This window comes from Danio rerio, chromosome 13 (genome assembly GCF_052040795.2).
Source record: "Danio rerio strain M-AB ecotype USA chromosome 13, GRCz13ab, whole genome shotgun sequence".
NCBI lineage: Eukaryota > Metazoa > Chordata > Actinopteri > Cypriniformes > Danionidae > Danio > Danio rerio.
The window spans coordinates 7,472,310-7,485,528 of NC_141033.1; the positions used below are offsets into that span (position 1 = coordinate 7,472,310).

General features: G+C 35.7%; 1 protein-coding gene across 4 annotated transcripts in view; it reads left to right on the forward strand.

Annotated features, from left to right (window-relative positions):
* rps6ka2 (ribosomal protein S6 kinase, polypeptide 2) overlaps window positions 1-13,219 on the forward strand; it is a 109,990-nt gene that overhangs the window by 75,071 nt on the left and 21,700 nt on the right. For all 4 annotated transcript variants that reach the window (XR_015505614.1, XR_015505615.1, XM_087278908.1 and 1 more), the window contains 5 exons: window positions 102-172; window positions 377-465; window positions 5,823-5,887; window positions 9,604-9,706; window positions 10,016-10,146. Coding sequence is in view for 2 of the 4 variants with exons in the window: in XM_087278908.1 (XP_087135034.1) it covers window positions 102-172; window positions 377-465; window positions 5,823-5,887; window positions 9,604-9,706; window positions 10,016-10,146 (459 nt within the window). In the remaining 2 variants the exon portion in view is untranslated. The remainder of the gene's footprint in view (window positions 1-101; window positions 173-376; window positions 466-5,822; window positions 5,888-9,603; window positions 9,707-10,015; window positions 10,147-13,219) is intronic.

Genomic DNA, 13,219 nt, shown 5'->3' on the forward strand with positions numbered 1-13,219 from the left:
GAAGCAATGCTGAACACACATTTCTCTATTGTATCATCTGTTCAAAGAAAACCAAAAAATCTTGCTAAAGCAGAGCCTGATGCTTCTGTTTCTGCCTTCAGTTTGAAATGCTGACTGGATCCCTGCCATTTCAAGGCAAAGACCGCAAAGAGACCATGGCACTTATTCTCAAGTAAGAATTGTTGTCCTTCTTCATTTTCTGCCAGGGTATTCTCTGTTCTTTCTTTCTTTTTTTTAGTTAAGGATGTATAATTCTGGAGTTGTCCTCATAAATGGATCTGTCAAGATGATTAGTGATGTTTGTGGCCGGGCATCACAGGCTTATTTGTTTTCAGAAATAAATAACAGATTTAATTCTTTCCCTTTTTTTTCTCAGGGCAAAACTGGGCATGCCGCAATTCCTTAGCCCAGAAGTCCAGAGTTTATTGAGGGCCCTCTTCAAAAGAAACCCATCTAATAGATTAGGTAGGCTAGCAAACAAATACATCCAAACACTGCCAAAAAAATGATTCAACTTCTCTTCAACCATCCTCTATCACACCATCATGCATGCCAAGCCTGATTTAATTGGTTATTATCTGAACAGTTGTTCTGCTTGATGGTTTTAAACCATCAAACTTGACCAAATCCAGCAAATCACTCATTTAACCATTTCTTTTTCCTCAGCAGTGATATGAACATGAAATATGCTACCCATTTAGTCAGCCAAGGTGAAAACTTAAATACATTGCACAGTATATGTTTTGTTGCACGTTTCTGATGACAAATCCACTAGAGGGCGCTGTCAAGATTTTTGAGAATCTGAAATATGTTATTTTTGTATATACTCATTGGCCACTTTATTAGGCACACCTATCCAACTGCTCGTTAACGCACGTTTCTAATCAGCCAATCACATGGCAGCAACTCAATGCATTTAGGCATATTGACATGGTCAAGACGATCTGCTGCAAACTGAGCATCAGAATGGGGAAGAAAGGTGATTTAGGTGACTTTGAACATAGCGTGGTTGTTGCTGCCAGACGGGCTTGTCTGAGTATTTCAGAAACTGCAGATCTACTGAGATTTTAACGTACAACCATCTCTAGGGTTTACAGAGAATGGTCCAAAAAAGAGATAATATTCAGTGAGCGGCAGTTCTGTGGGTGCAAATGCCTTGTTGATGCCAAAGGTCAGAGGAGAATGGCGAGACTGGTTCTAGCTGATAGAAAGGCAACAGTAACTGAAATAACCACTCGTTACAATCGAGGTATGCAGAAGAGCATCTCTAAAACACAACACGTCGAACGTTGAGGCAGAAGACCACACTGAATGCCATTCTTGTCAGCTGGGAACAGGAAACTGAGGCTACAATTCACACAGGCTCACCAAAATTGGACAATAGAAGATTGGAAAAACATTGCCTTGACCCATTAGTACCAATTGAGCATCGTGTAAACCATGTCCATCTAAACACAACCAAAAGTGCTTTCAAAAACAAACAGAAGAGAAAAGTGAGCTGCAACCACATAGTTTTACCTTGATTTTACATTGCTTTTATGGAACATGAACCCAAGCGCTCTGCATCACATTTCCAAAACCATACAAGGTGACATACTGAGCAAACTGACCACGACAGAAAAGTTGTCTATATGGGGGATAGAGACAAATATATTTAATTACAAATCATAGTTAAGTTGTTTTGTGGTATTTGTATGTACTGCAGTGCCAAGAACTGCACAAAACAATCTTTTATCCTTTGATAATATCTCACTGTACATATCATTAGTGTGAAACTGAACAAAAGTTGTTTGCATCATACTTTCCTGTCATTTTTGCTACAAACATACATGTTAAAATGTTGGCTGTTCAAACTACTCATTTAAAATGAGCTGAAACAACATAATTCTTAAGTTGTTTTGGGGACAACCTAATTGTTTTACATTATGTTAAATTAGTCAAATTGATTAAGTTACCTAATAACTTAATCGATTTGTGTTGGGACAGCATTAAGGAATTGTGTAAACCCCAACATTTTTTACAGTAGTTTTTCAAACATGTAAGCATGTATTACCAATGAGCTTGTGTTGCATTTAGTTGAACAAAGCATAAAGCAATTGTACATTGTACTTATGACAGCAGCAGTGACAATGAATCTGATTTTACCCAGAGATGTTTTCCTGTATTAATGAGTGCAGTCAGACTTGTAGACGCTGCTGCTGAATGTTTGTCAAAGATGGGATTGAATTTAGCTGGGTGATTCATTTTATCCATAATTTATAAGGCAGAGATAAATGCCATCGAGACCTTGTGTTGACTGTGGCTTAATATCCCTCTGTCTCAGATTAGCTGTATACACCCCAGCCAGGCCCTGACTCACTTGCGTATGACAGCTAACATAGTTTGAATGCTAAAATTAAAAGGATCCATTTTATAGACTTGTTACCTTAGAATATTCAATGAGGTGTGATAGCGTTGTGCACCAGAATATGACAGTGGTTTTCTGGAAGTGAAAAAAGAAACTATTCATTTTGTTTAGAGAGAGATTGACTTTTACAAATGACTTTGTAATGACTGTGTAAGACATGCTTCAGTGAATCAAATTTTGTATATATTTAAATTATATAAATCTAATTTATTTATAAAACGTATTTAAACTTGCAGTGTTTTGAGGGACATTTAGTGTATTCTGACCTAGAGCAGGCTAACCTCTGGTTAGCAACTTCAGAGGATACTTTAGGTCAAACTTTATAAAATAAAATAAAAAAAAACATGCATCCTTTTTTACTTTATTTTTAGGCTAAATCTAGATACAAACAGCCATTTAAAAAGGAAAAGAATCTTTTAAACACTTGCAATGAATTTCTTCTCACATAGATGGATTTATGCATTCACTATGGAATGATTCGTCTGTTATAGGGGTGGCCAAATGGACAGTTAGGTCCATAAATATTTGGACATTCTAACATGTTTGGCTCTATACATCAACACAATGGATTTGAAATGAAACAGCCATGATGTGCTCTATACAGTTAAACCCGGTACCGGGTCCGTGACATCATCGACTTTCACTTTAAGATTTAAAAGGCTAGCATTGCACCAGACCACCGTAACGTGGTTTCGTTTGAAAGTGTAGAATCTATATTTTATGCACATATGCATCACTTTGGTTTTTATTTTACCATACAAAAGTTATTTACACTTAAATACACAGTATTTTGAATACCCGAGCTAGGTATTTTACATTGGTTCATTTTTATATTTTTCATATGACACATGTACAAGTTATAGCTCAAATGAAAGCTCTTGCCGGTGCTCATACGGTTCTTGCATACTTTTTACTGAATTATATTCACATATCAAACAGTTGCCGAATGAATCACGGTGTTTCCATGGCGCAGAAGTGAAAGCAATAGATTTATGATCAATAAGCAGCCCCAGATAGCACAGACAGCTGTCATCTCTTACCTTATGTTGTGCGCTTCAGGGCTATTTCTCCTCTGTTTTTGAGGTGATGTGCATAAGTAATCCTTTTATATGTCTGATGTGGTCCAAACACAGTGAATTATGTTTGATCAAACAAAAGAATAGTGAAATATGAAAACAATGATCGATCCCTGTGGCTTGTATAGCACCTCTCATCAGATTGAATACAATAACTTTTGCATAGATTATGGTAGAGACATTTTTTTTCCCCTATGATTACAAACATGTGCAGGAACCTCCAAAAATAATTACAGCAATCTAGACCACACAGAACCTAAAAGGTAGACTTTCAAATTTGAGTTTATAAAAAAAAAATAAATACAAAAGCGCCTATTTTTTTTCAACATATACAGATATTTTAAACACTTTCAATTGTGATTTATAAAAAATTCAAAGGGTTTTCCTTAAAATGAGTCCAATTTTTTGCATTTACACATCTGCATGTGGATTTGGGAAGCTTTTAATATTGGGTAGGCAAAATCCAAGCGGAAATCCCAAAATAACAGCAGAGTTTACCTGATTAATTGCAGATTGTCAGGTTTAATTTGAGGGTATTTACATCCCAGTCAGGTGAACGCTGAATTACAACAGTTTGCAACTTTGCAACAGTTGTAATATGTTACTTTACACCACTGGCTATTAGACACAATTGTTTAACAAAAATATACACAAATAGACTAAGAACCTCAATTTCTAGTCCTCAGTTTTTACTTCCAGATCCTGGTTGTTGTGCTCTACACAATTCACAGCCAAAGAGCTGAGGCGTGATCACCATCAGTGTGGTACTTGTCAACATAGGGATGTAAAATTTCAGGATAATCCTGCAAGTTGCCACTAAAACAAAATGAATGGCCTGATATACAGAAATTAAATCAAATATTTCCTGTTTAAGTCACTGCAGAATTTAAATTAGATTTGAAGTTACTATAGTTGTTTATTGGAGATCAGTAGGAGTCTGGAATCTGTGCATGCAGAATTCTGCAGATTTTCCACAGATTTTTAGCCCATCGTTAATTCTGTTTATTTACTTGAGTAAATGTGTGTAAATCTGTATTTATTCAGTTTTTTTTTTTTATTAATTTCAGTAATATTATTGGCTACTGTGAAAATATTAATCTATTTTATGTACAATGTAGTTCGTACAGTATTGTTTTCTGTCTTTTACTAAATATATTTTATGACAAACTTGCTTTATTTACCAAATAAAGTGAATCTAATTGCATTTGCATTTTAAACATTAAATAAAAGTTTAAAAGATATTCTTTTTTATTTTATATATTAAGGTTTTAGTTATGATACTCCCAAAATAATTCTGCAGAAAACTGCAGACTTTTACCAAAATTCTCCTCAGAAATAACAAAAAACATCTGCAGATTCCGTCTGGCCCTAGAAATCAGCAAATGAATCTCTGAGCTGATTAAAGTAATGAACTATTGAACTACTGAACTATAATGAAGGTATTTGATTACTTTCTGTTTATGCTCATTTAAGACAAAATTAGTAGAGTTTAAAATAAGACACACCAATACAGTCATGTTTACATATTATTATGTGTATTTGTCTGATTAAACATACATCCAAGGTCTAATTTCTCTCCTTTTCAAATCGCATGTACAGCAGCAGATTGGGGAACAGATTCTTTATTATTATGGAGCGCGTTTGACAGTCATGAACCACTACATAAACTGATTGATATGAAGGTTGCACTGGAGAAGCGATGACAATCTTTTAGGGATTTTTATATTAATTTAATTTTTATAATAATTTCAAAGTGCTTTCAAGAAAAAAATGAAAGCTAAATTCTCTTGAACAGCTCTTGGAATTATATCACATTTGAGATTGGCTGTGTTGATGTTACTGCCACCTTTTATAGAAAGATTAAAGACATGGTAGAAACACGGGAAAGTACAGGATGATAGCAGAATAGAATGATAAAATACAGGAGAATCCCAGGAAGCAGCTTCACAGGTATTCAGTGTAAAAGATGCTTTATGCTGCCAGATGTTCTGGCATCTGTCACCCAGGGCTAACCGAGTTACGCCAACCAGTCAAAGGCTGAGCCCTTGGTTATGCACGTAAAATTCCCTATTTGTTGGAGCTTTAAAAGGTTACCTATAGGAAGCAGGATGGGACAATGATCTGTAGGAGATTTAGCACAATGCATTCAACTGTTGTCTGACTCAGAGAAAGAATGATCTTCCATGGGAATCTCAACCTTTAAATAGTTTTATGTGACAGATGGGTTTTAGTTGTTTGTTTTATGAGGCATTTCATCCCATACAGAATTAAAAAGGAAAAGAGATATGTCCACGCATCCTGTTATCTGATTGGATGTTTGTCTCCTGATTATTCTGCAGGCGCAGGACCTGATGGAGTTGAAGAAATCAAACGCCATATATTTTTCGCAACCATAGACTGGAATGTGAGTTTTTAACTTGTTTAATTCATTTTAAATATGTTGTGTATAGTATTTATTAACCCTAACCCTATTCTAATAGACTACATCAAGATTAGGGATGCGACGATTACCGGTTTCACTATTAACCGCGATTTAATTCGTCACGGTTAATTAATCGTAAAGGCTTCTCAACATCACGTTTCTACATGGAACAAAACTGCAGCAACTAAACAAAGTTATGCCAACTGTGCACTAGTTTGCACACCAAGACTAATAACCACGCACACTGGAACTATAAACTATGACTGAGGCTATCAACTAAGGCAAGCTCGTTCATTATTTCCAATGGGGGGACGCGCAAGCGACACAATGCGCTCATTATTTTCAGGCGCACCTAGTTGAGATGACAGGGGGCTTTTGCGACCGTGGGAATTGCAAAAGGCTAAAGTTTGAGGAAGAAGGAATGGAAAGTACACAGATATGTAAACCCACTTAAAGTTACAAATAATGGCGCTGATGAGAGCAATCATGTGGCGAATACCAGCCGAGATTAACCGAGTGTTTTCGGAGAGAGTGCTGAAAAATTAACAGATTTGAGCTTTCATACTGCATGCAGAAGCAGTGCGTCAGCATGTGGCGCGAGCGTCGTTGAAGCAGCAGTGCTGCAATAGTTTCGCCGCTGGGTCTATTTTTGCCGGTGCACTGATAATTACCAAAAAAATATTGAATGAGCAATTTTACCCAATAAATGCATTGATAATATCCACTGATTTTTATATATTCAATTAAATAAACTTAAACAATTAGAACGGCAACAAATATTTAGTTGGACCCGAACTACAAAAAACGAAATTTTAAATCATTTTAAACTAGTTTTACACTTGTAGGTTTTGAAATCAATTAATGCAAACAATCGAGATAACCGTGAAACTGTGATTATTTCTTAAACTGTATTCGTACAACCAAAATTTATAATCGTTGCATCCCTAATCAAGATAGATATTTTGAATTTACTGTGATGGCATTATCTTTATTCAGATGTTATTGTGCACTAAAATGTTGAACGTATTGTAATTTTGACAGGTTTAAAAGAATGTAACTCACCAGAGATGGAGACTCATGTCAGTCATATCAGCACATTAGAGATAGCTATTTTGTTAGAAAATGCTTCTTTCATTTTCCATGTCAAGATTGTATGACCGTAATTCCTACTTGCATGTTATGTCTGTAATTTCTCTGTTAACATCACAGCTGAACTTTTTCTGCTTCTGTTGAAAATGAATAGAAATTATAGCTCCCGAAATATACTTCACCAAGGATGATAATTGTTTAAATGATAAAGGTTTTAATAATCGTTGTAATTTTGTGAGAATAGTCCACATAATAAGTACAATGCTACATGATTTTAGTGAGGTAATTTAATTTTAGAACTTACAGATAATCCATTTAACTCACTGTGTAAGTTAATTCCATTGTAGGTTGCAGTGCTGTTCAGGGCTGCGTTTCACAAATAATGATATAACTTGTGGCTGAACTATCATAGCACGATGCATCGTTTGGGAAAAGCATTGTAGTGAAGAGTGTTTCCCAAAACTGTAGCTGCTGTCACAGATCTATTGTTTAGACCACGTTAGTTATAACGTGAAATATCCATAATGACACTCTAAACAAGGTGGAGTAACAACTTTAGAGAAAAACCCATACTTTTTTTCTGCAAATTATGTTGTTTTACACGCACACACGTAAAAAAAAAAATCCAATATTTCGGTAAAAAATATTGGATATATTCCTTTGGTCCCACTTTATATAAAGTGGCCTTAACTAATAAGCACTTACACAGGAATTAATAGTTTGTTACAATGTACTTATTGTGTAAATACATGTATTTACTGTGTACTTATGCTTGATTAAATACATGTATGTAGTTACATCTGTATTTAACTTTTGTAACTACATTTGTAAATACACTGTTGACCACTCCTTACACCTTAACCCTCCCTTAAACCTACCCATGCCACCAAACCTGTCCATAACCCAACCCCTATCCCAACTCAAAAGCACCACAAGTGTTCTCAAATACATTATAAACACATTAAGTACATTGTATTTATTTTGTGATGCAAGTACATAGTAGTTAAGGACACTTAATATAAAGTGGGACCAAATCTTTTTCCATATTAATTAAAATGTATGTAAACAGCACATTCTTTACTAATATTATTTGAGAATATTCCATATTCTATTATAAAACATAAAACCACTTAGCTAACACGTTATCTAAAATATAATTCATATAAATCATTAATGGTTGTAATTTACAGTAGTCTATGTATTAAGAAATTTACAAAAATCCTACTTTACAAGAACAATAATAATAATAATAATAATAATAATAATAATTAAGGTCAAGAGCACTCTGAAGTAGTCTCTGTACATTGCTGCATTCATTTTCCCTCCATCCTGACTAGTCTTCCAGTTCCTGCTGCTGAAAAACACCCCCACAGCATGATGCTGCCACCACCTTGCATCACTTTAGGGATGGTATTAGCCTGGTGATGAGCTCCAAAGAGTTCAATTTTGGTCTCATCAGACCAGAGAATTTAGTTTCTTGTAGTCTAAGAGTCCTTCAGATGCCTTTTGGCAAATTCCAGGCAGGGGAGTGGCTTCTGTTTGGCCACTCTACCATACAGGCCTGATTGGTGTATTGCTGCACAGATGGTTGTCCTTCTGTAAGGTTCTCCTCTCTCCACAGAAGAACTCAGATAGAGTGACCATCAGGTTTTAAGGCCCTTCTCCCCTGATCACTCAGCTTAGATGGCCGGCCAGTTCTAGGAAGAGTCCTGGTAGTTCCAAACATCTTCCACTTTCAGATGATGGAGGCCACTGTGCTCATTGGAACTTTCAGAGCAGCAGAATTTTTTCTGTAACCTTCCCCAGACTTGTGCCTTGAGACAATCCTGTCTTGGAGGTCTGGAGACAAATCCTTTGTCTCCATGCTTGGTTTGTGCTTTGACATGCACAGTCAACCCTGGGACCTTATATTGACAGGTGTATGCCTTTTCAAATCATGTCCAATCAACTGAATTGACCACAGGTGAACTTCAAATAACCTGCTGAAACATCTCAAGAATGATCAGTGGAGACAGAATTTACCTGAGCTCAATTTAGAGCTTCATGTCAAAGGCTGTGAATACTTCTGTACATGTGATTTTTCAAGTTTTTTTATTTTTAATACATCTGCAACAATTTCAAATAATATTTTTTTATATTGTCATTATGGGGTATTGTGTGTAGAATGTTATAAATGAGTTTAATCCATTTTGGAATAAGTCTGTAACATAAAAAATGTGGAAAAAGTGAAGCGCTATGAATACTTTCCGGATGAACTGTGTGTGTGTATATATATATATATATATATATATATATATATATATATATATATATATATATATATATATATATATATATATATATATATATATATAATGTAAAAGCTGCAAAGTAAGCTATAATTTTTTAATTCAGAAATTCTCATTTTAAATGGTTGCGCAATTAGGGTGTAGACTATAGAGCACCTCTCGAACAATGAAAAGCAAGTAAATAAATGTGTTTTAAAGTTAATATAGGCCTAAATGAAATCTAACCAGCAACTAACTTACTCCTTAGGAATCTATGTCTCCAAATGTAATACAAGGTGAACAGGAAGGTGATTATGTTTTTTTTCTCTTTTTGGTTAACAGAAGTTGTATAGACGAGAAATCAAGCCTCCATTCAAGCCTGCAGTTGGCCGACCAGAGGACACCTTCCATTTTGACCCTGAGTTTACATCTCGCACACCGACAGGTAACACAAACTGATACTACACTTATATTCCATTTTATTTCAAACATAGTTGAAGGAACCATCGTGAGTGGTGGTTTTCAAATGTCACACACTATGTGATAGCAAGCTGGAAACAAGTCTTACATAACAATTTGCCCAGCAAGCATGGAGAGAGTGCAAAAAAACAAATTAGAGTGAACTGCAGTTTACAAAGAGCCCTCGGGTCCTGCCACATAGTCAATTCATACTGCTCAGATGGGATCAATTGTGTGTTTCCACTCATAGACAGGCTGTCCTTGTTGGCTTTTCTAAATGTATTTGTGTCCACAGACTCACCCGGTGTTCCAGCCAGCGCTAACGCTCACCAGCTCTTCCGTGGCTTCAGCTTTGTTGCCACTAACCTGGGTCAAGAGCAACCTTTGACTGAGATCAAGCAAAACTCAGTAAACCCCATTGTACAGGTGAGCTGGACAGTATATTGACAATCATTCACGTACTGTAAAACCTATTTGTTGAGTCAACTTATTGTTAGCCTGCTGCCTTTTGTTTTTGTTCACAAAATAGCAGGCTAGCATCATTATTTTTAGCATTGTAGCATCTGATAAAAGAGCTATTGTTGTTTTTATTAAAGGGCAAAGTAAATATTCTTTAAAAAATGGTTTGCTTTTCTAACTACTTCAGCTAGATTTAAGCTATAACCACAAAAAACAACTACTTTAAGTCAATCTATTGTTAGCCTGCTGCCTAATTTCTGTTTTTGTTGCCAAAATAGCAGGCTAGCATCATTATTTTTAGCATTGTAGCATTTGATAAAAAAGCTATAACTGTTATTTTTTATAAGGGGCAAAGTAAATATTCTTTAAAAAGGTTTGCTTTTCTATCTACTTTAGTTAGATTTTATAACCAAAAAACTATTTGTGGACTTAACCTATAAGCCTGCTGCCTAATTTTAGTTTGTTGACAAAATAGCAAATTAGCATCATTATTTTTAGCATTGTAGCATCTGATAAAATAGCTATTAGTGTTCTTTGTTTATTAAGAGGAAACGTAAAAAGGTTTGTTTTCTAACTACTTTACAACTTCCATTATGAAAAAAAAACAGCAAATGCTGGTAAGATATGTTTTGATGCTTGCAGGTATGCTGGTCTTGCTGGTTTCATTTCTGGTCTTGCTAGTTTCAATGCTGGTTTTTTCTCGATGTTCTTGCTGCATTTTGTTTGTTGAGTCAAATTATTGTCAGCCTACTGTCTTTTGTTTTTGTTGCCAAAATAGTAGGTTAGCAAAATTATTTTTAGCATTGTAGCATCTGATTAAAGCTTTTAGTGTTGTTTTTCATTAAGGCCCTACAGAAAAAAAAATGCTTAAACCAGCCTTAGCTGGTTGGCTGGTTTTAGCTGGCTGACCAGGCTGGTTTAAGAGGGGTTTTGGCCACTTCCAGGCTGGTTTCCAACCTTTTCCAGCCTGGTCTTAGGTAGTCAGGCTGGGAGATGACCAACTAAAACCAGCTTGACCAGCCTAGTCAGGCTGGGAATCCAGCCAAAAGCAGCTATGTCCAGCTTAAACCAAGCTGGTCAAGCTGGTTTTAGCTGGTCATTTTGGCTGGAAACCAGCCTGGAAGTGGCCAAAACCCCTCTAAAACCAGGCTACATTAACATTACATTACATTAACAGAGGCGTCACTTTAGAAATACACACATCTAACTTTATAATGAAAGCATTCGATTGCAATTTTTATGCTCATTTAGGATGAAATTAGTTGTGTTTGAAAAAACCCCACTAAGATCAACATCTTTAGATGTTATTATTATTAATTATGTGTATATGTCTGTTCAAATATGCATCCAAAACCCAGACTTTCCGCTTCAAATCGCCTGTACAGAATCCGTTTGGGAAACATCGTCTATTTATCACTATGGAGAGCGTCAGCTGACAGTCACGCACTGCTATATGACTGTTTTGAGGATTTTATATGAAGGGGAGACGGCACCTGTAATGAAAGGGAAAGGGAATCCCACCATTTTTATATTTATTTCAAAGTGTTTTCAGACTCACGTAAGTGCAAGGGGCGGCCCCTGGTGGTTCGACGGTTTGGGTTGCATATATGGAGGCTCGGCTCTTTAAAGTTTATTGTCACCCTTCAGAGAAAGACTAAAAATACAGGACAAATACGGGAAAATACCTTCACGGGATGATAGCAGGATAGACTGTAATATACGGGTGAATCCTGGGAAAAACGGGAAGTTGACAGGAATGGTTATCCATGCCAAACTTTAACTGATTTCCATGCTAATAACAATTTTTTATTATTTTATTTTTATTGTTTTATTTATTTTTTCCACAAAATGTGACAATAAATGTGGTACACCCAGCTGTTATTAATGCACATCCAGACTCTCTTTTCTGGCTATTGTTTGCCGCTAGTAGGAAATATTGCAGTCAGCCTAGACAAAGCTGTACTCTGTATTATTTTAACCTTGATCTGGCTGTATGCAAGCAATCGATTCCAACCTATTCCTCAGGGAAGCATTTGTGCGTTGCACAGCACAAAACGTGATTGAAAAATAGGTAAAAAGAGACCCGTGTTACATAAGCTGAACTAATTCTGCCAGATTGTTCATACCTGAAAAGCTGCTTGGTTGAATTGTCTGAGATGAGATTGCATTGACCGGAATGAGATGCATTGATTGGCAGGAGCACAGTGGCACACTAGCAAATATCTGCTCTGCGGTGTCATTGTCTAGATCATTCAGATCTGATGTGGCATCTGCCGAGCATACGATATTAACTTACTCTGATGGTGCTCATGAACATGCATGAGTGAGGCTATTTGTGGAGAATTCTTAATCTGTGCTGTCAACTGCTTTTGCTTTCAGAAGGTGTTTCACTCACCTAAACATACTGCTGGTTATTTGCATCTTTGACAAATAGTGTATGTCTGTTTGACTTTTAGTAAATTATATGTCTCCATATGCACTGTCGCAAAGAATAGACATGTAGATGTATACATTTTAGACAGAAAAGCAGTGCTTGCAGTATAGCAAAGAACAGGGTTATAGTTTTGAGGAAAACGGTTTGGTTCTGCACATTGCCATATAAAAAAAGATTTCCCTAATCTATACATATACTATACCTTTAATCTATACCTTAGAATTACATTTTTGTCAAAATTGAGTTATTGACATATTCTTATTAAATGACAAGTTATTTACATTATGGGATGTTTTTTAGAAGTTGTTTAGTTTTTAAGACTTTTTATGTAGAAAAACAAATGTTACACACATACTGTTTGCTATGGAATGCAAAAACTTTGAAGTTCAATATCTCAAAATCATTCAGAACGCAGACAGAATCTTATAATTCCAAGGTGACGATATGTATTTTAAGACTTCTGGAGGACAAAACAATAGCATTAAAACTATGTCAGTTTTTTTTCTTTTTCTGTGGCAGTGCATACTGTACAATTAAAGGTATAAAAATGCTTAGAATTAGTAATAAGAAAATGTGAATGGATAAATTATTTCAGAATGATTACAT